Genomic DNA, 25,938 nt, shown 5'->3' with positions numbered 1-25,938 from the left:
AAAATCCTCTACTCCTCTGTATCACAAAAATATACCTACTTTTTCTCAGCGCAAACTCTTCTTCCGATGGTTTCCGTTCCGGTTTTCTCTTGGGGAGCAATTTTTTCATTGTTTTAGGGCTTTTGCTGAGATCCTAGGTGAACAAAGCACAAAGATAACCTATTTGTTCCATATTCCAGCGAGATGGCTATGTTTGTCTGTTGCTGCAGTCAGCTGATAATATTGATAAGAAACATTTTACATTCATTTGGGGTGGATAAATTACTGCAAAAGAGACCAATAGGCGCACAAAAAAAGTTTGCTTACCTATCAATGATGTTCTTTGGTCACCTGCGCAATCACACAAGTGGTTTCTACACTTGCACAGCACCACAATTCACAATATTTATAATAATTCCAAATATTCTAGAGCTAGGCTTTTAGACGGGAAAGCATGGTGTAGTGATTACTAGGTCAGACTTGGAAGACTGAGGTTCAAATCCCCATTCCATCAGGAAACTTACTGGGTGACATGCTCTCTCAGCCTGACTTACCTCACAGGGTTGTGCAAGAACAAAAAATGGTGGAGGACAATGTGTGCCTACCAACCCAAACTCTTTGGAGGAAGGGTAGGATAAAAACCATACTGAATAAAACTTATCCCCACATTTCTCATCTGAGTCTTGGATATAGTTGTGGTACTGCATTGGACCAGTAAGCAGAAGGTTGTGGTTGAACTGTTGCCAAAACAGAGGAAAGATCCACTTGAGCTTGGGGTCAGAAGAACCAGTGGAGGCTCCTGGAGAGGAAGTTTAATTGACACCAGTAATATGGTCAATACCAAGGCAACCATGGCTACAAACTCAATCAGTAGATCTGGAGCAGACATCAGAGTTCCAGACACCATGGCTAACAGAGTTGCAGATGAGCCTCTTCAACCCAAGAACTGGTTCCAAGAGGCTGGTCTACAGTATGAGGATACCAGAGATTCTGCAGAGTGCTGCAGAGAAATCTGTAACGGGCTTTTGAGCAGGAGCCCCATTACCCATCACACTGTTCCTATGCTCCCAACAGGAGGGTCGGTAGTATGACCACTGTCAATCCCAAGGATCTGTCTCACATGTTTGGCACTTGGGACACTGGGATAAGAGGGATATTGGTAATGAGAGAAGGAATGAGTCTTGCTCTGGTTCAGACACTAGAGCTAGAGAGGCATGTATGGCAACAACCCTCTTACAGCCTTTCACCACCCTAAATGTCTCTTCACAGGTTTCGGGCTTCCCAGAAAGGCAAACACTGGGAGTCCACCACATGCCACCTCTCTAGCCTCCACTATAGCAGGCAGTGAGCCCTGACCCCAATCCTCACAGGGTTCCCTCTCTCCTCTCCTAGAAGCCCCACCAGACAGGCAGCCTGTTCCCTGCATGTACCTCCTCTCACCCAGCTACATCCCAGGGCTATTGGAGAAAAGGGAACTTACAGGTACTTTCCCTATATATATGCCTTCACCATTTAAACTTGGTCCATTTAACATGACCAGAGTATTTGAAGCCTGTGTGTGTGTTATGTTTTCCCTCAGCCAAAGACTTCAAGGGAGCTAGGGTTAAACAAAACAAAACAAACTTTATTTACAAGATAGAACATAGGAGTCAAAAAGAGTCCAGTAGCACCTTTAAGACTAACCAATTTTATTGTAGCATAAGCTTTCAAGAATCAAGTTCTCTTCGTCACGAAGAGAACTTGATTCTCGAAAGCTTATGCTACAATAAAATTGGTTAGTCTTAAAGGTGCTACTGGACTCTTTTTGATTTTGCTACCACAGACTAACACGGCTAACTCCTCTGCATCTATGAACATAGGAGTCATGGCTTTTAAACTAATAAACAAACTGGAAAACAGAGAATGTTTCAGTGTAACAGAACAGATTTATAGCTACTTTCTGTTGCTTCTCTTAGCAGCATCTCAAACCCTCCTCTTGCAGAAGCTCCCAAAAGTCTTCTGTCCCTCTACTGCACACTAATTCTCCTTGGCCCAGCATTCTGCCCGCTCTCATTGGCTGTCGCTCATGAGAGGTGACGTTGAAGCCAGTCCTGTCCATCACAGCATGCTTCTAAAGCTGGGGTCAGGGCTGAAATCATAATACAGGGAATCTTCCTTCCCTATCACTCTATCAGGCTTTGGTTGATACTTTTCCTTCCATATTTTTGTATGGGCTTGGAGTTTTTGGTTTTTGTGCTCTATGTTAAACAAGTTCCACTGACTAGGCTGATGATTCTGAGAGGTCTGAAGTTTGGGTGAGAATCAGGGCCATCACAACTGAAATCAGAGGCTTTGCCAACAGTTTTGAGAGTAATTTATTGATAGCTGACGAAGCAAGAACTGCCCCAAGACTGGAAGCAATCTCTGCCATCATTTCGAGCACTGAGTGGGTAACTCAAACATGGGACAAATGTTTGGAGAAGGCACCCTATGCTGCTGGCACCTATTGAATATAGTCTGTTCAGCCATATACTGTAGAGCTTTTTTTTTAACTCTCAAAAAAGTTTTCCACCAATGAAAAATGTCAAAGAAGAAACAAGGAAGGAAAGAAAGAAAATACTGAACATGATACAGGGGGGGAAAACAGAAATGCTTTCCCCCAGTGAGCTCTATGAGCAGAACATTCCCACTTGCTGCTGCAGCTTCAGTGACTGAAAGACCTGATCAGCAAATTATGTTGCCTTCGCTTCTGAGATGCATGATGGCAAAAGAGCTCAAAAGGGGAAATGGTTTTTTTACCTAAAAGTCTAGCCATAGAATATTCTCAATCAGGGTGATACACAAAGAACACTTTAGTTGTATTGAATAATTATTCTACTCTAAAGAAATACAAAGACACACCTTAAAAAATTAACCTCAAAAAAACTTGCAGCAAAAGAAAATGGTAAGTGAACAATATATACACATATATTGCAGCAAATATAAAACTGTAAGAGCTGTCTTCATTTTATATTACTCAGTATATAAATAAACCTGCTATCGTGAGTGAGAAAAGACACACGCACACACATGTGTCTTAGGATTAGTTTAGAACGGGCCATTGACTAAGGATTATTTTACAGACGAATATACTGGCTAGATTTTGTCAACTTTTAAGCAATCACTACTTCACAAATCCTTGCATGTATCTAACTGTGTACAGAAGGGATATGAGTTTTCTCCATGCTTCTCCCTCTCCAACCACACAGTCCTTTCAATCACTGGAAAGATTATTCCTGAGATCATGAGCTCTGCATGGATAGTCAGCCATGCAGGACAGGAGATTACACTGAGGATAAGGAAGGAGGTAAATCTCTCTTTTTATAAGTCATTGGAGGTTCATTGAATAAGACCTTATTCCCCATTGCAAAGGAATATTTTCCCCTACTCCTGCTGACAACACAATGAGTAAGAGGCACAGCTGGGAAAATGACTAGTTCAAATCTTGCCTCTTTCATGAAAAATGGTACAAGAATACAGTTAGACAAACCAAACCGTCTCTCTCACACACTCTTCCCCTAAATCTAGAATATGGGAATAACAACACTAAACCACTTTATGTGGCAAGGGTTCCTGGTGAAGTGCCTTGAACGTTCTGTCACAATAAAGTGGTCAAATGGAAGAGGCCTACCATTGGAAGTTAAAGCTTGATTAATTTCCACAGTGCCACCTACTAAAATAATAATTCATTCATTAGATTTTTAAAAAACACATCCATTCGTCAACTAGATAACTCAACACTAGCTAAAGTCTAGTTAAAGCTTTACAGAGCTTTACAGAGTGCACAACCCACACTCTGTATCTGCATATGACACAGAATGAACTGCAACTTCTGACTGGGCTGTTCATTCTCACCTCTTTGTAACAGAGTGCTGCTGAAGGCCGCAGTGGTGGTGCCGGTCGCAAACAGCTTAAACTCCACGGCTTAGGAGTTTTAGGAGGTTCCAGAGGTCCCCAGTTTATCGTAGTATGAGGCGTCCCGTGATGTGAAGGGTGAGGAAGAGTATGGTATACTGGAGTCAGTGGTATTTGCTTGCTATCTGAGTGTTTACTGGACGGTGTTACAGGATGAGAAGGAAGCTGCCAAGTGAACAAAAATGGATGGAAACAAAAAAAATAAGATAGAAACATAAGATATAAAAAGTTGTCTACAAAGTTATGCCAGCTAGCCATCATAGTCATTAATTTGCTACATAGCCTGGTGCAATGTTTAAACAGGGCCTTTTAGACATGCATTTGTCCCTGCTCGGCAGGGAGGCAGACTAAAAATCTAATCTAATAAATAAATAACATTATGATGGTTGTTGTGGGTTTTCCGGGCTGTATTGCCGTGGTCTTGGCATTGTAGTTCCTGACGTTTCGCCAGCAGCTGTGGCTGGCATCTTCAGAGGTGTAGCGAAACGTCAGGAACTACAATGCCAAGACCACGGCAATACAGCCCGGAAAACCCACAACAACCATCGTTCTCCGGCCGTGAAAGCCTTTGACAATACATCAAATAACATTATGGCTTAGATCCTGCCTAGAATTTCCACAGGCACAAGAAAGAGGGCAATTTTACTGATTTCCTGCCTCCCATAGCAGCCCAGAAATAGCTGGGAGGAATCAGAGATCTCCCACAGGAGAGGGTGGGAAATCACTAAAATTTTATCTTAAAATTTTCAGAGCAGCAAGAAGATGGGAGGGAAGCAAAAAACAACCAACTTTCCCCGTGTTTACTTCCTAGCAGCCAACATTTTTTCCACATACTCCATCCAATTCATACATTACCAGACTGCTGTACTTCCATAATATCGCAAGCCACTCCCACTGCATCTGTCAACAGGATCCACATGGATCAGATACATGGCATAGCTGATTCCCACGACAAGGCTATCAGCCTTAAGAGAAGGGCAATGCTAGCTGGATGAAAAGCTGTCCCATTGTCCTGATCCATGTTCCTATTCACAGACATAACCAGAGCAGCAGAGCAGAGCATATCATATAGCAAAATTTGATGGGCTATGCAACGATGTGACATTTTCCCACTGACTGCATAATCCTGGTTTTCAACCCCACAAAAATGTTTTGTCCCAAACTATGAAACTAGAAAACATTCAGCTCAGCCCAAAATGTAGCCCGTATTGGAATATATTTGGCATGGTTCCATTCACGGATGAGGGAACAGCAATTTTCTCAAATTCCTCTTTCTCACTGCATAACGCCTCCATTTGATTCTGAGAATTCACTGACACCCCAAGAACAGCTGCAGTGGGAAGGGGAAGCAAGAACATCCCACTCCTTGAAATCCATGGAAACATGTTGCTATATCATGTGATAGCTCAGTTAATATTTCTGGATTTTCACACACAACAGCATAGACCCAAACATGCTGGAATTCTTTACAGTTAAATTAACACACTGCATGATGCAATAGATTTATTAACATTAACAGCTGTTCTCCAAACACACATGCACGACATATTGCGCTAGCTGAATCCAATAGGACTCAAGCAGGTGGTCCCTTACCGTGTGAGATGGCACAGAATGAGGTTTAATAGTGGGAGTCCCAATAGTTGTTACTTTGGTTTGTTTCTGCAGATGGTCCACCCATTCATGCAGATCTTGTTGGTTGTTACACGATACTAATATTCGTTCAATCATATTTCCTAGAGCCAAGCAAAAAATCCAGACGGAAAGAGGAAAACGTGATTCCTTTTCTAGCTGCAGTGTTAGAATTCTCTCACAAGCAAAACCATGTGTGCCCCCAAACAGGCAAGTTATGCTTCTTAACTAATCAGCACTCTTCTGCCTCCTTTTTCTTCAATATGACTATCAGAATCTGGCAATAACAGTGACCTGATTGAGCTTTTGAACGCAGGGTTTTGGAGCTCTGCTGCTGCTTCAATCCACCTATACACCTTTTCAGGGGTGAGTACCATTTCTTTCTAGGCAACTGATCACAGAATCTGTGGGAAGCCAGCATGTTAAAGTGCTCAAAATGCACACTCCTGAGAAGTTTCTTTCCCAATTGAATACTATTATGCCTACAAAATGATGGCCTATGTCATGGCAAAGCACCAGCAGATACTAGAGTACTGCTGCTCAAAGTGGGGATCTGTGGACCGGTGCTGGTCTTCAAACCCTCAGCTGCCAGTGCATGGCAAGTTCAGAAAAGAAAGAAACAATTTAAAAATTGCATCAGAATTCCACCAAGAATGGGAGATGTTCCCATTTAAATAAACTGAAGATTGACTTGAAAGGCTGTGTGTCTGTGGATATTATAAAATAACAGATTTGTACAAGCAGGATCCCTCAACAAAATGTTGTGGATTGTGGAGACAAGTTATCTCCACAGTTGCTGCAGCCACCCTTCCCTGTTACTGTCCCCCTCCTTTCCTTGGCCCCTCCCTCCCTGGCAACATTTGTTGTTACTCTTGTTACTTCCAAATACCTTTACCCTTTAACCCACTCTGACACAGACCCTTCCCCCCCCTTCCTCCAAAACACCTCCCCTTCTGTCTAGGTTGCCAGACATTGATCAGTCCTCCCAGAAGCGACACAATTGTGCAGCATTTGAGGCTGATTCTTAAATAATTGGCCCTCACGCAATGAAGCTGCTTCCCATGGGGTGCAAGAGTGCCTGTGCAGCCATTTGCCTGGGCTGCTTGCTAATGGTGGGTGGTCTTCTAGTGTCCCGCCTCTTCCCACCAATTGCCAGCGATCTCTGAGCTGAGAGCAAATCTCCAGGAGTTTGCAAGCTTACACTTGTTCCTAATCTTTACCCTGTGTGATACTGTCACAGCTTGTGCTGCCCGGGCATCACCACAGCACTGGATGGGCCCGGGGCAGCCCACCTCAATGAAACAAAGTGCTGGGCAGTCTTGGGGTGGGTTGTCTTGCTGAGGTGCGGTGTAGGGTGGCCCAGGGAGGGGGATCCCCTCACCACAACACTGCCCGGACCCAGGGTGTATGTACACAGAAAACTCTTTAGTTTGGGCTTTTCAATTTGGGGGAGCTTTAATGTGGTACATACTATATTGTGTATATATACTATATTGATAATTACGCTATGGTATAATTATGACATATTATGTGCCATGGTAAAAATGGTATTATGTAATATTGACGACTTCTTAGCGATACAATTAATACAGTGAAGAATGTTAGTTTTTCTGATCTGATGTGCCTATGCAAACACAGTAATAGTATTGCACAAATAAGGTTCCAGACCCTGACACATTGAGGGGGGGAATTGCTAGTCCACCACATCAGATAGTTTGAGAAACAATGTATTAGAGCATTAGTGTATTACATCAGACTCCAGTTGATTTAGGATGAAGCTGCCAAACTTAAAGCTAGTGCTATGTTCTGATTAAAACCAATGAAAATATACAAATATTGATAAGCAGTTTACAGGAACCTTTAAAAGCATAGACTGCTGGGAGCTCTTCTTCAAAGAAAAACTTGGCATCCAATTTAAAATGACTAATAAATAGAATGTGATAAACAGGATCATTCCAACTGGCCTGTTGCTTATAGTAACAATTCTTTGAGAGGATTCAGAGAATAAACCAGACACTGCTTGTCTGAAGCATGAGGATATTCACCGAAAGAGAGAGCTGCAAGAGGCTATTACCTGATATTTCAAATGCATTTCTGTGATTTTCACTGTCTTCTAGCTTTGTGATAGTCATCCCTGTCAGTGGTAGTTTCCCCTAAAAGTATATATATATATATATATATATCAAAACATTGTTTAGGTAGATTAAATACCACCCCCCTCCCCGCCCCCCAAAAAGATTGTTTCAAGGTGATAACTGGCTTGGGGTTTTTATAAATCTTAAGCTACGTAACTTTTAAAAACATTGTATATTTCTCTTTTATTTTTAAACACTGGATCTCGTCCTGTGGATTTTAAACGAATCTTTCCTATACTGTATAAAAGCAAATGTGCTATACAGCCTCTAAATGGGATGTCTTGGATTGTTTCATTTATCTAAATGAAGCAGACACTTTAGCTGTTTGAACAGGTTTTCCCCCCTGAGATAGCAAAACACTTTAGCAAAAAACTTGTCTTTCAACTTGATGCTCCATCTGAGGAAACATGTTTTGGTTTAGTTCTTTAGGGGATAGGGAGGGGTCTCTCCTTGCCCAATATGTACAAGACAGCACTTTAGCTTTAGGATTACTGTTAGTTGGTTTGTGTCTGTGCGCTCATTGGCTATCCAACTACAAAACTGTGTACTTTCTGTGGCATTTTAAGAGCACCAGTCATAGTTATGGTCTCCACAAGCCTGTGCTTATTACCTATTTCATGCTGGAAAAAATACATCATTGACAAAATGTCATTTGCACTAGCATTGCATAATACATAAAATACTGTTAGAGTATTCTTTGCAACATGGTCCTTGGTGTTCAATATGCCGGGCTTTGTACTGCTGCTGCCTCTGTTACATTCCTGAAACACTTACACACACAGCTGCCACAAAACTTCAGTGAAAGCCTTTGCAGGATTTATAAGAACATCTCAAGTAGAGGTGGGCACAAACTGGGGAAAAAATGAACCATGTGGTTTGTCTCGTTTCACAAACCATGAACCAAGAACTTCCAAGAACTTGCCTCAGCTCACGAAGCGGTTCGTGGGGTTTAAATACCCCTTTCTGTGCTGCTGCGAAACAGCACAGAAAGGGACATTTCACCCCCACCAGCTTGGATCAGCTGCTTATCGGGGAGATCCTCAACAAACAGCTGATGCGGAGGTTTAAATGCCCCTTTCTGTGCTGCTTCGCAGCAGCACAGAAAGGGGCATTCCCCCCACCAGCTTGGGTCAGCTGCTTGTCGGGGAGATCCCCGGCAAGCAGCTGATCGGGGTTTAAGTGCCCCTTTCTGTGCTGCTTTGCAGAGGCATGGAAAGGGGCATTTCACCCTTGCAGGCTTGGATCAGCTGCTTGTTGGGGATCTCCCTGATAAGCAGCTGATTGGGGGTTTAAATGCCCCCTTCCTTGCCACTTTGCAGAGGCACGGAAAGGGGTATTGGGCTTTTACACAAACCTCACGAACTGGCAGCCCAGTTCGCGGAAGCTCATGGAAAACGGGCTTCCACGAACCGCTGGTTTGTGAAGCATGAACCAGCCCAGTCCGTGATGAACTTTAGTTCGTCTTGCAATTCATGCCCATCTCTAATTTCAAGAGCTCAAGATAATTTAAGGAAGCCACAGAGACCCAAATTAAATTAAAATTCCTTTTACCTGGTAGATAAACCCACTCATTCTAGGGCTGGCAGACAACATGAGCAAAGTGTTTGGAAAGAGAAGAAGGTAGCGTTCATTCTTTTCCTTATAAAAAGAGAGAAAATAATACAATGTAATTAAATCACATAAGTTAAAAATTAACATGGTATATTATGCTCACAAACACTGTTCGTTTCTTTTAAATCTGGCAATACTAAGCTACATATAAGCCACTTTTCAAAACAAAAGAAGTCCACGGCTTGGGATTTGTATTGAAGCAGCAAGGGTCTATAAGAATTCTAGCCTAAAATACTTTAAATACATGGCAAAACAGTAGAGAATCCATACGTTTAAGAAATGAGGAGGGGCTCGGGAAAGAGGAGTTGCCCAATCCTGTCCCCATCATGCTTGAGTAAACACTACATTGTGCTTGAACTGCACAGTGTTAAGATTCTGCAAAAAACAGTTATGAACAAAAAGTTTTAACTTTTTCAAATACTGCTTTGGGAATTCCTTTGGTAGGTTTCATGCATCCCTAACTTTTCTCTTTCAAAAGCAAGACTGGAAAAAGCAAAACTGTATTACCTCACTCCCCGCACACTGTATCATGACTTGTGACATGTAAATAACAGTTCCAAGAGTCTTAATATCCTCTCCTTCCCAGCAGCGGATGGCTTCTGTTAGTATTTGGAGTTCAAGTTCTTTCCTTTTTCGTACTTCTTGACATTGTGCCTATTGGCCAAGAGAAAAATACCATCACACAATGCATGGGCCACAAGTGAACCAGCCGGTAGTCGCAGTCCCGTGCAATATTTGTTTTCTCTTAATATAACTGTAACAGATTCTGCTTCTCAAAGAAACAACTCAAAGACAAGAAAACCCTTGTATCTTTATCCCTGCACTTGAATAGATAACACAACGAGCTTAGAGAGACAGAAATGCAGGCAACTATAGAGACTTGACTTTAAGTAAAGAAGGTTAAGGCCTGATTTAAAATGTGAAGGCAGCTGCATGAAAAACGCTTGTGCTACATAGCAAGATGCCAATTTAAATCAAGCTGCTTAAATCAATGCTGTATTTACATTCGTAATCTCCCCAAATTTTGGACACTCTTATCATGTCATTCTTATCATGGTTAACAGATTAATTTTCAGGAAAAGGGAAGGAAAAGCTCATTGCGTTCCCAATGACATCACTGGAAGCATGATGAGAGCTAGAGCGCAGAATGGGTCCAAGCTTAAACAAGGTATTTTCGACTTGATTTGAATCTTAAAATCAAGTTTGGAGAAATTAGCCTATCAGTAGTTAGCATGCCAGGGATCTAAGGAATGGGCAGATGCTGGCCAAGATCAAAGCATAAGGGTATTTAAACAGTAAGCTTTCAGCATGGACCACAGAATGGCCCAAGATTTGTTTTAGGGGAAATATCAATGGATAAGCCTTGAAGGAATCAGCAAACAGCAAAGCCAGCATCCTCCCTCCAAAGCAGTGAAATCCACTGTGCTGTCTCTCTACGCGGGAACTCTTAGCACTTGTGTTCACCTGGGCAACTTTCTACTTGTATGACTTTTGCTTTACTTTCCTTCATATGGCACCACCAGGGATCCCACCAGTTTGGTGTAGTGGTTAAGAGTGGCAGGACTCTAATCTGGAGAACCGGGATTGATTCCCCACTCCTCCACTTGAAGCCTTGGGTCAGTCACAGCTCCCTCAGAGCTCTCTCAGCCCCACCCACCTCACAGGGTGATTGTCATGAGGATAATAATACATTTGTAAAACATGGTTGTTGTGGGTTTTCCGGGCTGTATTGCCGTGGTCTTGGCATTGTAGTTCCTGACGTTTCGCCAGCAGCTGTGGCTGGCATCTTCAGAGGTGTAGCACCAAAAGACAGAGATCTCTCAGTGTCACAGTGACACTGAGAGATCTCTGTCTTTTGGTGCTATACCTCTGAAGATGCCAGCCACAGCTGCTGGCGAAACATCAGGAACTACAATGCGGCAATACAGCCCGGAAAACCCACAACAACCATCGTTCTCCGGCCGTGAAAGCCTTCGACAATACATCATTTGTAAAACACTCTGAGTGTGGCATTAAGTTGTCCTGAAGAGTGGTATATTAATAAAATGTTACTATATTATTATTATTACTTTTGCAATAAACCATCCGCTCCTTGAAACCAGAACAAAGATACCAGGGGAACTATTGTTTTTAAAGACTATAACGCCCACCTTAGCACTAGCCTTTTGATTTCAAGAGTATATTTTGTATGTTTTAGCTGCCTTGGTAAGCCTGTAAAGACACAAAGGGGGGGTTAAAAAAAAAACATACGATCTACTTACAGAAAGATTTTTGAAGGCTGTCATAGACTTCTGAATTTCAGGTCGATCTGGATGGTAATCCTAAAACAAAATTAAAATAAAGATGGTTACTTTGTAATTCCTGTTGATGGGAGCATGAAAACTTTACCAAAATACAGCACTTTCTTCTACTAACCGTTTCATTTCTACTTCTGTATCCTTCCCCTATTTTATCACAATGGTACAGTACTAATGCTGCTGTAGTACTAATAAGTGTACAGTACTGTGAGGCTCCTCTAGAAGGGAGTCACCTCTTGGTCCTCCACTGCGGCTGCTTGGGTGTTTGGAGGCTCCCTTGGCCTCAAAAATGGGAGGGAGTGTGACTGGGTTCTCTCACCAACAGCCACTCCTCTCTGTCCTGGAGGCTGATCTTTAGGTTGCAGAATCAGACTTCCCATTGTCTCCTCCTCAGCCAGGTGTTCGAACCCTCCTTATATTCCCCTTTCCCCCACACTTATGTGAGTCTTAGCCCCACCCCCATGGTCTTGCCCCGTGAGTGAGGCGAAGCATCTGGGCCAAGGGCTGTAAGACTACCCTGCTCCAGTCCTGCTCCTGATTCTCCTGGATTGCTCCCACCTGGCCAGTTCCCACCTTGCTTGTGAGGGGGCTGTGGCTCCGGTTGCCAGCCAGTGGGGACAGTTGCATGGGCAGCTCATTCTGCAGTGGGTTGATCGCCTGGGGAAAACCTCACCCTTTTCCTGGGTCTGTAAGAGCCTGCCCAGCTTAGATGCCAAGTGATGACATCATCAGGGGATGTCCCAGACCAGACCACACTACTGAACAGGTCTGTGGCGAACTGCTTGCTTCCACCCTTGCTTGCCATCACCTACAGGCCCTTGGAGCAGATGGAAGGGGCCACTGGACTCTGCACTGGGTGAGTGAGGTTTCCTCCTGCTGATGTTGTTGCCGTTGTGGCAGGCTGACCCACGAGTGCAGACAGGGTCCCCCCAGTGAAATGTCATTCGAGGCTTGCTCCAGAGCCAGGTCTGAACAACTACTAATATTGTAACCCTAGAAGTATCAACTCAAAAGGTGTATTTGGCCATATGAGGCTGCCTTATACTGAGTTATACTGTTGGTCCATCTTGTTCATCATGGTCTAATTTGACTGGGTCTCAGGCAGACAAGGTTATTCCCAAACCTGCTCTCTGAGGTTACATAACTAAAAATACAAGTGAGTCAATTTGCAAACTACAGCATACAAAGTATGCATTATACCACTGAGCTATAAATGCTATATTGAAATCAGAGTTTCTATCAATAACATTGGTTTAAGCAGCTAAGACACATTTCTGACAGTGACATTGCTTTAAGCAATAATCCTATAAATGTGCTAAGTCATGCTGCAGGAAATTTTTTTGAGAAAGACACTATTCCCACAAGATTCCCTCTCTTGGAAGGGTGCAAATTTATGAGCATTTCTTCAGCCATTACTGTCAAGCATACAAGTTCCTCATACAAAATTTAAAACGATAAAACTGGCAACATTAACAGAAATTGAAATCTCAGAAAGGAATTCTGTTCTAGCTCTAAAATGATTGAAATGTAACACTTGAAATTAAGAATAATAGTACTTATTATCATCATTATGTAGTTATAGTGAGCCCAACTAGGGGCTTTCAAGGCAAGTGAGAAGCAGAGGTGGTTTGCCATCGCTTTCTTCTGCACAGTCTTCCTTGGCAGCCCCCCAGTCCAGTACTGACCCTGCAAAACTCTTGAGATCTGACAAGACTGGGCTAAATTGTGCCTCCTTCCATCCCAGCGCTCATTAGGATTTAATATTAAAACTAAGATTTCAGCTCAGCTGCTTACTATTAAACATTGCTAAACCAAAGATGATATATTATTTTGACAGCCAAGATCAGGTCTACAAGTCTGACAAAATAATCTCTTCTCCAAACAAATGCTACAGAAAATCTGTACGCAGAGTTCAGCAATATCTAAGTAGGATAATACCGGAAACCTTGTGAGAAGCTGTGCCCGAACAGCATACTCCAAAAACTTACTTTGTTCTACATTCTGAACCAGAGGAACAAGCACGGAGAAGTGCATACGCAACGGGGTTTCTTGTTCTCCTCTTTCCAACCTAGCTGTGTGTTTGTTAAACAGCATGACCAGTACCTATACTGGGCATACCACACATTAGAAGAAATTTAATGGGGGTTCCTCATGACTTGAAAATAAGGCACGTCAACACTATTTAACATTAACTCCATGATAGGGTTATCATAGGCAGAGAGGCTGGATTTAGGATTGGAGCATATTACTTTTTTTGTGAACAATTTCAGAAGCTTATTGGACTCAAGCTTTCCAGACTATTACTACTCTTACACCAGAAGAATGAGAGAAAAGTGGCATAGTTTGGGACCCATCATCCTTGAAATGTACCTTTAAGATAATTGTTGCCAAATCATCATTAAGCTGGAACATAAATGCTGCTAAGATATACCTCCATGTGTCTTTCAAGCTCTTTGAGTAAGGTGGGATATTTATCCAGGCGCATGAAGGGTTTGCTCAGGCCTGTGGTCAACACAAGTATCCCAGGACTGTTGGCTCCTTTCATCTCCATGAATTCTCCTAGCTCTTCACTGTACGTACACAAAGAAATTGACACAGAACTAATCAGCATAACCACAGAGAAATAACTGTTTCCATTCTTCAGCAATAAACTGCTGGGTCCCCCCACCCCCAGAAAGGACAACACTAGTAAATCAATGAAAAAGACCTATTTTTAAGTGAATATAGTTAAGATCTTCAGGCTCGGCTTTCTTTCTTTCTAAATCTTTCTAAAATGAATTTGATCCCATACATGTTTATTTGGAACTTTATTCCATGAGGCCTATTCTCAAAAAAGTCTGCAAAGGATTATAGCTTTAAAGAACAATTTTAAGAACTAATTTCTCATTGTCATGCAAAAAAAAACACACCTCACTTTACTCTGAAGAGAGTATGATCAGAACATTAAACGAAATCAGTGAGATTTCTGAATACTTGAGAGAGGAAACAAAGTAAATTTTTAAGAAGCCTCATAAAGCTTTGTTTGTCCAGTCTCAAATCTCCCACAGCAATTTTGTCCACCCTAGCACAACACAAAGAGTGTTTATAAAGCAGTCTCATGGGTCCTTCCTCAGCTTTTCAGCACTACTGCATAACATTCCTTTAACAGGAAATCTCATCTACCTACTCAACATGCATAGTGATTAATTATGACATACCCTAAATCACAGTTAAATAAATGAATACTATCAAACAGGCAGATTGAGTCTATTGAGCTATTACGAGGTGGTACAAACAGCTCCCTCTCCAACAAAAGGTAAGCAAAGACGTTTTCATACAGACAACCTGAGGGAGAATTTATACAATATGTAATAAACGTTGGATCCAAAGGTGCTCTTTTGTTGGCATAATGGTACAATGGTTGCAGGGGCACAGCTTTTGCCAATTTCTCTTTCTACTGCAGATTTCCACTTTGCTCCCCTCCCCTCCCATTGAGGGTCCCTTGACTCATAGGAACAGAATTTGGGGGGCTCTGTGAGCTACAGCAGGAAAACAGAGGCTTCACACCACTGGCAGTAACTGCAGTCAGTATGCAATAATCTGCAGTTAGCCCTAGGTAACATGATTCCTTTAAAATATCAGAATGAATTCACAAAAACTAGAACAGCTTGGTTATTTTTTAAACCCTTCCAGGATCACCTATCATGGGTAGATTTAATAAAAAGAATGGGCAGTGAATGAACTTTATCAAGAGATAAAGTTACCAACTCCCTGGGAATTGGTTCTCCATCATTATGAAATAAGAGGCAGTGAAGAATTCTTATGTTATCACTGACCAAGAGGGCCTTAGGCTGTCCTAGAATGGGCAATCATTTCAAGAAGTGCCACAGTGCAAGTATTGCTAGAGGAACAGCAGAACTAGCTTAACATAATCTCATCCACCTGTCCTGTAAACTGGGAGTGCGGCAGCAAACACAGAACAGAGATAGGATGCCCAGGATCTCTCAGAAGAATGGAGTATTTCCTGAGAACTGTCTCTCCTGCAGTTGGGGCAGATCACAGAGGAGAAGAGTTACTACCAGAACAGGACCAGACTACTATTACTTAACTTAGATAGTTTAAAAGGCAGCCTGTTAAAAGCAGTCGAGTATCGCAAAGGATCAATTTAGTGAAATCGCTTAACAGTATCTCAGAGGTATCTGCTGAGTACTCTAACAATTCCTTGCAAACCTTAAGTGATCATCTCAATGTTGGAGGCAGCTGTACACGAAACTACCTCCAAGAGAAATATTAGTAATCTTGACTGTGGCAAAAGACACACCAGAAGAGTAAAGTAGTGGACTCTCTTCTCAGATAACATTCTGGGAAACACATGCTTCAGAACTAATTGTATATACTCCTGCCTTCACCTTTCCTTTAACTCCAGTTCTAGGACACTGAAGCAACCGTTATTGAGAAAGTGGTCTTAATTTCAACTGTGTAATTAAACATATTTTATCATAAAGGGGTTCACATCGCTGTCACAAATATGTTTGGTAAAAGGTCATAACTGGCTGTGATTTTTTTAATATTCAAAAGATAGAACATTCTAACAAAATGTAACTACTTTCAACAAAACACAGAAAAGAGAAATTGAAAAAGTACTTTGATCATAAAAGTATTTTGCTTTTTGAAAAACTGTACAACTTGAAGATAGTGAGCTCTGAAAACAGTGTATCAGCCTAATTCATTTTCTTAGCAGATCTCTACATCTATAAAATCAGTGTAGTTAGTTCAAGATCACAGCTGTTTTGACAAAGACAATAGCCCTTTATAACATGCAATTTTGTCTAAATGCTGCAAAGTACTGTGCAGTGAATCCCCTCTGTGGTTAACTAAATGGTACTGAGGAAGGAAACAAATGAGATATACAAAAGACAATCATTTATCTAAGAAACAACAGCTAGGCCTTTGGAATAATAAAACTGTATTATTACTAAAATCTTAACCTATTATTTATTCAAAACAAACAAGCTGTGCAGAATAAAACAGCAGAAAGCAGGCTTTTCTAATACCATCTTCTTTTTATGGAGTTGGTACATGAAAAAATGTTTGAAATCACTGTTACAAAGGTAACACTGATATTTACCAGTATTAAGATCTGTGGCTTAGAGAGAGATCTGTTCAGAGACAGTTAAGTATTAAAATATAGGTCAGTTTACCTCTACTGCTGAATTAATTAGGCAACCGTGAAGAATGGGTTAAGCCACCTACGGTCACTTGAACAGAAGAAAGAGAAAGCTAGCGGGTAATGCACAAAACAGAAAATAAGAGCGCGAAGAACACTGAAAAGTTCCAACTTACACTTCCAATTCCTGTCTATAATAGCCAGAACATGAACTCTCGCTGCTGAAAGGTCTAAAGATGTCACATAGACAGTGCATGCTGAAAACCCTCTAGCGAGCCCTTGGCTCACTTAACAAGCGTCTGTGCTGCATTTCGAGATAGAAAGCCTTATTCTTGGGCTGTTGCTTCAAGTATGACATCACCCTCTATGTTAGCAGCCTCTGGGAAACAAAGTGGAGGAGGGACAAAAGGTCCTCTGACTCAGATGCTTATCTGTATTCCATGCTCCAGTTATCTCCCATAAGCGTGCTTGTTTAAGCTTCATGTTTTGAAATGTTATTAAAAAGCTGTACATGCGACAACTAAATCTCAGATTTAGATCCAGCCATAATACCTAACACTATGCAACATGCATTTAATTAAGCTGGCTTCCATTTACAGCTACAATTGCTCAGCTGAAGTACACTGCTTAAATGTTAAGAGTTAATTTTTTTTTAAAAAAATGACCTTTCATTTTTTCTTAAAATAATTAGTCTTAAATTAAGAAATATATTGCCATTTCCTCCACAGGAAACTGCCAATGCATCAAGACTTAATGACCATCAGAGTATATCTGCTGGTAACTGTACATTAATAAAGATTATATATACAGACTAATATTAATATTAAGCAGTGGTGGAAAAGCAGGGTTTTTTTTAGCACAGTGGATCTTTGGCAAAAGAAAATTAATATTCTCCGCAATGGTTAAGGGTGCTGGTTCAGATGAAGGAACTGCACAGCGCACACCCCCTTCCCACACCCCTGCTGCGCTCATGCACAAGTTCTCCCACCCTCATAGTTCACAGAGGGTTATGACAATTTGTTTGTTTACTTCATTTTAATCCTGTCCCTCCCCTCAGTGGGGACCCTAAACAGTGTACACCATTCTCCTCTCTTCTGTCTTATCTTCAGGCGTCAGAGTCGCCTGAAATTGAATCCCCTGAAGATGGAAGTTGTGTGTCTGGGTCGTGGGGCAATGGAGCTGGGGACCTGGCTCCCAACCCTCGACAGTGTACAACTGAAACGTTCATTGATGGTGAGAAGCCTGAGCGTGATCTTGGATGCCACACTTTCAATGGAGGCTCAGGTCACGACCGTTGCCAGGCCAGGTCTGCCTTTTTTTATCTTTGATAGGCCAGGCATCCGGTGCCATATGTCACCTCCAGGCTAGACTACTGCAACTCACTCTATGCTAGGCTGCCCTTGGGCCTGACCCAGAAGTTACAGCTAGTCTAGAACGCAGCAGCACGCGTCCTTACTGGAACGCCAATTCGAGCACACATTCATCCTGTGCTGTGCCAGCTGCACTGGCTCCCAGTGGAGTTCCGGATCCGGTTCAAGGTGTTAACCTTGGTGTTTAAAGCCCTTCATGGACTGGGACCTGCATACCTGTGGGACTGCCTCTCCCATTATGCCCCCTGCAGGGCGTTGAGCTCTTCAGACAAGAAACTCCTAGTGGTCCCTGGCCTGAAGGACATCCGTCTGGCCTCGACCAGGGCCTGGGCTTTTTCTGTCCTGGCCTTGGGTGAACCGCTCTTCTGCTGGAGATCCGGGCCCTGCAGGACCTCTTACAGTTCTGCAGGGCCTGTAAAATGGAGATGTTCCACCGAGCCTTTGGCTGACGACCAGCGGGTGTCCCCCCCTCTTCCATCTAAAACCACCACCTTTTTTTGGCCTGCCCTCAGCCACGTTCTATGCTCATATGTATGCCTATATATGGACTCCCAACTGTTTATTTAAGTAGCCTAAGGATAAGGCGCCTGGACTCTTTTAATAACTGTTTAAAGATTGTTACTATTTTTATAGTTTTATGATTAATTTACTGTGTTTTATGGATGTTGTAAGCTGCCCTGAGCCCATTTGTGGGGAGGGCGGGGTATAAATCAAATAAATAAAAAAATAAGTAACCCTGTGAGGTAGATTAGGTTGAAAGCATATGACTGACCCGAGGTCACCCAGCAAACTTCCAAAGTAGGGTGGAGATTCCAACCTGGTCTCCCAGACCCTAGTCCAACACTCTAATCACATCCACACAGTGGCTCTCAACTATTCTCATTAATAACCATGCGTAGTACTTAAAAGTCTGTGCTTTCTTTATTTCCTGCATTCAAATCTATGATTAAGGGCAGCAGTAGGATGGGAATTTGCAAACAAGGTGAGACAGGATAGGACTTCAGCAGATTCTGGTCAGTGAGGAATATAAATCTTTTAAATAAACAAAATCCTATAGCATGCTCTTGATCCCTTACTTATATGTAAGAGACTTAGATGTGCACCAGTTATAACTATTCAAAAATAGCTGCTTGGAAACAAATTCCATGGATAAACATCGGAGTGATATACTAGAGCTGTTATCTGATATAAACAGACTGGAGGAGTAATTAACTTTCATCTGTAGTGGCATAGCAGAGCATTTATCCATACATAACACATGAGCAAAACTGTTTGCTATTTCCCAATAATAAAAAGAGACTGGATGTACACTCAAAGCATTTCATCTTTAAAGAAAAAGATATGGAGCAAAGCTGCATGATCAGCACATCATGCGGAGTGACACTGTACTACCTCATATTGCACATGGGGGGATTTCATGTTTGAGAACACTGGACTCACAGAAAGCTCATGTCAGGAAGAGGACTAGGCTACAACTCTTTCCATTTATGGTGCTCCATGCACACCTGGAAAGCATGTCAAATTCATGCACACAAAAAGGGCATGTTGCCTTTCAGATGTAGAACTGATCTTGAGCCTACTTTCCACTGCAAAAGCGGCAATAGTAAGCCAACAGAAAAAGTCAGAAGCTCTCTCCAACAGTGAATGGTTCCTGCATGCGTGGAATACTGGCTTATTAAATAAATTAACATACTACCGAAGGGTCCAGAGACATCACTTTCAATGTTCAGATCAATTTATTTGGCCAATGGACGTTGTTAATAATGTTTTAGAATAATAAGGTAACAGAGAAATTGCTTCCTTATGAGTTACTATAAGCCTCTGTTTCTTTCTGTAGTTTGGAGTCTCAAATGTGCTGTATTTTGAAAATCTAATACATTATTTAAAAATCAGCGCTCACAGAGTGGGTGCAAGCATGCTAGACCTACTTCCTCACAATCGCTGGGTCAGGTGCATATGAATAGGCCTCGTCCCTGTGATTGGGAGCATTTTAAAAAGCAGCATTCTTCACAGGGATAGTTGAAATACTTCCTACATAAATAGATAGCACATTTGTGAGCAATTGGGCATAGGCAAGGACAATGTGCTCATACGCACACCTCTTCTAAGACAAATGAAAGAACTTAAAAAAAAAATACAAGTGGCAAGGACATTTTAGGAGAGGCATTCCTTCTTCTGTTCTTTGTGGGTCAGAATACCTATTCCAAGATTATGCATGACTGTGTCTCAGCAGGCATGAACAAATATGTTTTGTTCTCCGGAACCATGGTTTAAACCACATGCAATTTTATGCGGTTTTAATTCAAAACCACATAATTACCTAACTTAACATTTTTTTTAAATTAAGTGAGACCATTATAGCACATGCATCAAAGAAATGCCCATATCACTTCCTAGGCTTAAAACACTCCAGTTATAATCATTGTACAAGTTAATGCCTCTAATAAACTAGCAGTCTGAAAAACACGGTTGTATTTAAAACAGATATTGGAAAAGGCAACATTGAAATTCTATTATTTTGCATGCAAATAAGTTTTTGTATTTTCTTTATGCTGGGTAATTTTTTTTATATATATTTAATAGTGTCGGTTAGGGTTGCCAGCTCCCGGTTGGGAAATTCCTGATGAGTGAAGGAAGTGTGTGGTGATTTGACAGTAGCTGTACTCAAGGGAGAGACTGAGCTGCAGTTTTTAGTCAGTGAACCGAGAGAAAAGTGTTCCTTCTGGCTAAGTCAAGCAAACTCTGTAAAAGCCTGAAAGCGTCTCATTTTATTTAGGTCAGGCAAGCTGTGTGAAAAGATGAGTGAATCTAGGGCTACGCGGACTAGAGTTTATTAGTGGAAAATTAGTCTTTTTGACCGGGTCTGTGAATAAGAAGATAATCATTTTTGAAACCACCACATTTAGGAACTGTTCTGAAACCAATATGCTTATCAATACTCTGCAACCATCACACTTAGGTACTTATAAATAAATTCTACTTTTAGTTATCAAAAAAGATCCTTTTTTTACCTAACAGCCACCCTTGCTTACTGACTATTCTGTCATATTACCATCCATAAATAAGCCTGAGTAAAGTAGAGGACATTGGAAGCTCTGCGTGTGGAAATAAAAGGGGTGCTGGTTCTGACCAAGGCACTCCTAAAAGTTCAAGGTAATGTAAGAAGGAGCTATAATAAAGGTCCAAAAGGCAAGGTGAAAAACAATTAAAATAGTTAGAGAAATGTTCAGCTGATCAGTGAAATATATTTGTTGAATAAGCAGTATGATGGTGCTAATTTTACAGCTTAATTATAGAGCCATTGTGGCATAGTGGCTAGAGTGTCAGATTAGGATATGGGAGGCCTGCGTTTGAATCCAGACTCTGCCAACTGAAGCTTGCTGGGTGACATTGGGCCAGTCATACCCTCTCAGCCTAACCTACCTCACAGGGTTGTTGTGAGGATAAAATAGAGAAGAAAACCATGTGAGCCACTTTGGGAAGAGAGGACGGGGTGTAAGTAAATAAATAATTTCTCTAAGCATAATCAGCTGTATCCAACACTATCAACAGGGTAACTTGGCATTCAGTATAACTGAATTAAACTTGAACCTACAAACCTTGTGAATGCAGCAGAATGCCTAACCCATTTAAATATTGCATGTCTTTTGAAAACACAGTAAAAATCCTATTAGGAAGTATGGGCTTTAAGCTTTTTTCAAGATTCCTGTATTAGTACAGTAAAGAGTTCTTGCTCTCTTGTCCACAGTCACATGTTTAAAATGAAGACTTGTAAAAGATTATAAAATTCTTGCTGGAGGAGTCAGTGAATACTAGGAAGTTCCAGAAGGAATTAACATTCGATCCAGACTGTTCGAAGCTACTTTGGTTTGAAAAAAAGAACAGTCTGTCCCAATGTTCTACTATTAACGTATACAACAAAAGTCTGCTTGAATTTCAGTTATAATTTTCTACAGAAATATATAATCACAACACATAATACTTGTTCCTACTGACACAATGGAAGAGTAACAATTATTTTCTCAAACGGCACCGTGAAAAATTATTGTGGATGTAATCATATACTGCATAATTTATGTTAATATATGCATATGAAATCATTCGTTCAAATCAAAAGAAACCATACAGTGAGTTACATGTGCTCAATGGGGCTTTGACCTTGTTTCTTTTTTAGGTGTCCATCATAACACAAGGCAAACCCTCTTGGATATTAAAGGGAGTTGAAAAGACAGCTGGTAACAAAGCACAGGAATCAAAAATCTCACTGGCCAGGCTTAAGTCCACAGGCACACCTAAAATAGCTCTTTATAAACTGGCCATTGGAATTGTTTATGATTGGATGGCTTGTAGAACTATAACAAACAGTTACACAGTAAGGACTATAAAAATAGGAAATAGCAATAAATACTATTGCAATCTAAAAAACATTAATAAAATGTAGGTGGCTGGGTGAAAACAATCATTTTACAATGCCTTCTAAAGATTGCTGGGCTTGAGGTCATGTAGGTTCCTTTGGTAGGGACCAAAAGATGACGGCCACCACCGAAGAGGCCCTGAAATTCACTCTCATAGATTGAATTAAGCCATCATTCCGAAGTGTAGTCAAGGAAACTTTAAATGTGATGTCTGAACTGACAAGCCATGGTGTGTGATTAGCTGGCAAACCAACATAGGAAGTTATGGTTTTAGGTGGGTTTACAATCTGTGGTTAGGTGTGATGTTTCAACTGATTAACCACAGTTATATCACTTGGTTCTGTTTCCAGAGACTGTCACTACAGACTGGAGTGCTTAGCAGCTGCTCTAAACCATGCTTTAGTCCAATTCTGCTACTTGATCAATTACAACAGACTCACCTAACATAGCAGGCAAGTCAGCAGTGAAGCCTCATCAACTTACATACAGCTTACAGGTTGATCTTTTAAGAAGTTTCTCATTTAATTTTACAATACAGATCTTTAATTTCTGCTTAATAATAACTGTCATTCTGGAATCCTTTACCTTGTTAACAAAATAACAAATTTTAGTTGTATTACTAAAGCAACTCTCTCATACACACTCACCCATTAAACAAAACTGAACTATCTCCTCCATAAAAATCTTAGGGTCAGGCATGTTAAGTTGCAGGCTTATGTACGTTTAACTCAGGAATAAGCTGCAACTAAAGCACTGGGGCTTACTCGTAAAATAGGGCAGGTTAAAATTAAAAATAATGTTTATTTTCAAGTCCTTGACTGAAAAAGTGACCTACTTTCACCACATTTTAATCTTCATCCTTGTGCATTATAAATTATATTTAGAAATTATATTTTGCCATTAGCAAACAATACATCTGAATACTAAAAATAATCTTGTACTTGTTTAAAAGCACTTTTTCCCAAAACAGAACAGGTGGAAAAATATAAAGAAAGACACTAGATCAATTACAAGATGTTCCACATTTTGGGTTTTTTTTTGGTTTTTTGCTTTACCAGTACAAGGTACAGTCAGGGCATACCTGTGTTCTGTGAGAACAGTTACTGCTGATGGATGGTTAGCACAGTACACAAGATACAGATTTTTCATTTGTGGCATCAAATTTAGAAAGCAACCACCAACTCTCTGCTGAGCTTCAGGCAACCTGAAAATAAAGGGAAACCATCGTAACTTTTAAATTCTTCTGAGACCTAATGCATTCTAAAATCAGCAAGACAGAGGTGACCATTACCTTGACAGCCTCAAAAGTTTAGGAGTAACAGGTAAGTAGAGAAGCTTAAAAATGGCAACTCTGATGAAAGAGGTTTCATAGAACTTCAGTGTAGCTTGCATGTTTCCTGGTGTACTTGATACTCTGTGATGTGATGGTGTTACTTGGTATAAGAGCTCTTGTATTTTTGCATTATTTACTGTTTTCTTTTGAAGCCTTTACATTTAATTCAGAGCATTTTTAATCCTGCCCTTCCTTTCAAGGAGCTCAGGGTGGCACACATCATTTCCCCCTCCTCAATATTAACTACACTTGTAAGGCTGAGCTAAGAGAAAAGTGATTGGGCCAAGGTCACACAGAGAGCTTCATGGCTCTAAACCTAAGCCCCCCAGGTCCTAGTCCAACACTATTGGCATTTCTGATGTTCCTTTACTGCACTAGCAATGATTTTCCTAGTTAAACATATTTATCTGTAGTTAAGTCGGACTTCTCTCTACTTAAGTAGAGTTAAACGGACTTCTCTCTACTTAAGCACATGGAACTCCATTCAAAACTTAAATAAACATTAATAATAATGACAAGATAAGTTACTAGTTAGTAACTAGTTACGGGGAAGAAAAGTGAGTGACTGGAGACCAGAGAGCGGACCTGGGGGAAAGGTGAGGGATAAGACTAGAAGGAAAGAGGGGAGGGGGAGGGCTGTGGCTCTCCCTCCACCTGAGCAGAGAAGGCCCCTCCCAGCACAGCTGCCGTTCACCAGCCCTGTTTCTTGAGGCAGTTGCAGGAGCACTACGCCTACCACAGGTGCCTGAGGCTTGTCACTCGAAAGATCACGACGATGATCACCTTAGATAAGCAGCCTTTCTCCATAGTAGAGGACTTCAGTTTCTGTATCGTTCCAATTTTAGTATATATGCTGCTGAAGCAAGACTTCAGCTTCCAAGAGCCATTTCAGCTACTCTGTCCTCGGTACACGCCCCCTGCTCACACTATGCTGAGCAGGACCATGATTCCCTCCTTTTACAGTGCTGCCAAGGAGCACGTGAAGACGGAGTTGTTGCGTGCTACTGGGAGAACTGTGACCTTCACGTCATACATCTGGACCTCTGTTGCAGCATACATACCTCTCACTCATTGCACACTTCAGTGTGGGGGTGGGATGACAAGCATCAGGCAGTGCCAGATGGGAGACCATTGGGCTGGCTACCCCAAGCCTTTGCTCCACACTGAGGTTCTCAATGAGGTGCACTCTATGGAGAACATCACTGACATGCTCAAGAGGGAATTAGTGCACTGGGTAGGTGAGGTGAGAGCATTGTCACCACGGGATATATGGTGACTGATGGTGGTGCAAACATGAAGAAAGCGGCAGCACGAGTGGGTCTCAAGCACATTTATTGTGCAGCCCTCAAACTTCACCTCCTGGTGAAGGATACGCTTGGTCTGAATTCCTCCAAAGAGCCTGCAGAGGACCTTGCAACTCATGAGTTCCAGTGTCTCCTCTAGAAATGCTGGCAACTCATGAGTTACTTCTCATGCAGCATGAAAGCAACTCACCAACTGCATCAGAAGCAGGCCAGGCCAGGTGTGCCAGAGGATTGCCTGATCACTGATGCTGTCACTCACTGGAACTCCACCTGTCCAGTGCTTGAGCATTTGGTGGAGCAGCAGGCTGCCTTCATATTGTGGCTCTCCGAGAGTGATGCTGAAGGAAGGAGGGCGAGTTCAGCCCAGAGGATTGTCTGACCAACTCCCAGACAGTGGAGGTCCTGAGGCCCTTCAAGGAATTCACTAGCACGACTGCATCTGACATGGCAACCCTGAATCTGGCCATTCCTCTGGTGCATACACTGCAAAGTGCTATGGCCTCCTTCCTGGACCTAGACGCAGGACGTGCAGACCAGGTTCCAGGAGCGTGCTCGCTTGTGAGAAGGCTGCAACAGAGCATTGCATCCTGGCTGCTGCCTCTCACCGAGGAGTCATGTTGGTGACCATGTGTGATTTGCACATCAAGGGCACCTTGGCCGAGTGGGCTGAGCACCTCACCAGTGCGAAAGATGTCCTCTCTTTGTGAGTGTGGCATAGGCAGGCCAAGAGGGTCCTTCTGCCAGCAGAAGAGCTGGGGGAGGGGCCCAGCTTTGTTAGTCCTCCTC

At 41.8% G+C, this 25,938-nt stretch overlaps 1 protein-coding gene across 1 annotated transcript in view; it reads right to left on the bottom strand.

Moving 5' to 3' along the window:
• The window catches only part of ARHGEF7 (Rho guanine nucleotide exchange factor 7), a 125,334-nt gene that overhangs the window by 36,507 nt on the left and 62,889 nt on the right, over positions 1–25,938 (bottom strand). Inside the window, exons 9-17 of the mRNA XM_054973483.1 lie at positions 23,597–23,719; positions 14,016–14,154; positions 11,549–11,608; positions 9,795–9,941; positions 9,228–9,314; positions 7,616–7,694; positions 5,506–5,645; positions 3,853–4,077; positions 40–133 (exon numbers count right to left, since the gene is read on the bottom strand). Coding sequence (XP_054829458.1) covers positions 40–133; positions 3,853–4,077; positions 5,506–5,645; positions 7,616–7,694; positions 9,228–9,314; positions 9,795–9,941; positions 11,549–11,608; positions 14,016–14,154; positions 23,597–23,719 — 1,094 coding nt within the window. The remainder of the gene's footprint in view (positions 1–39; positions 134–3,852; positions 4,078–5,505; positions 5,646–7,615; positions 7,695–9,227; positions 9,315–9,794; positions 9,942–11,548; positions 11,609–14,015; positions 14,155–23,596; positions 23,720–25,938) is intronic.

Source organism: Eublepharis macularius, chromosome 3 (genome assembly GCF_028583425.1).
Source record: "Eublepharis macularius isolate TG4126 chromosome 3, MPM_Emac_v1.0, whole genome shotgun sequence".
Lineage (NCBI taxonomy): Eukaryota > Metazoa > Chordata > Lepidosauria > Squamata > Eublepharidae > Eublepharis > Eublepharis macularius.
This window is presented reverse-complemented; position numbering and strand designations above follow the sequence as displayed.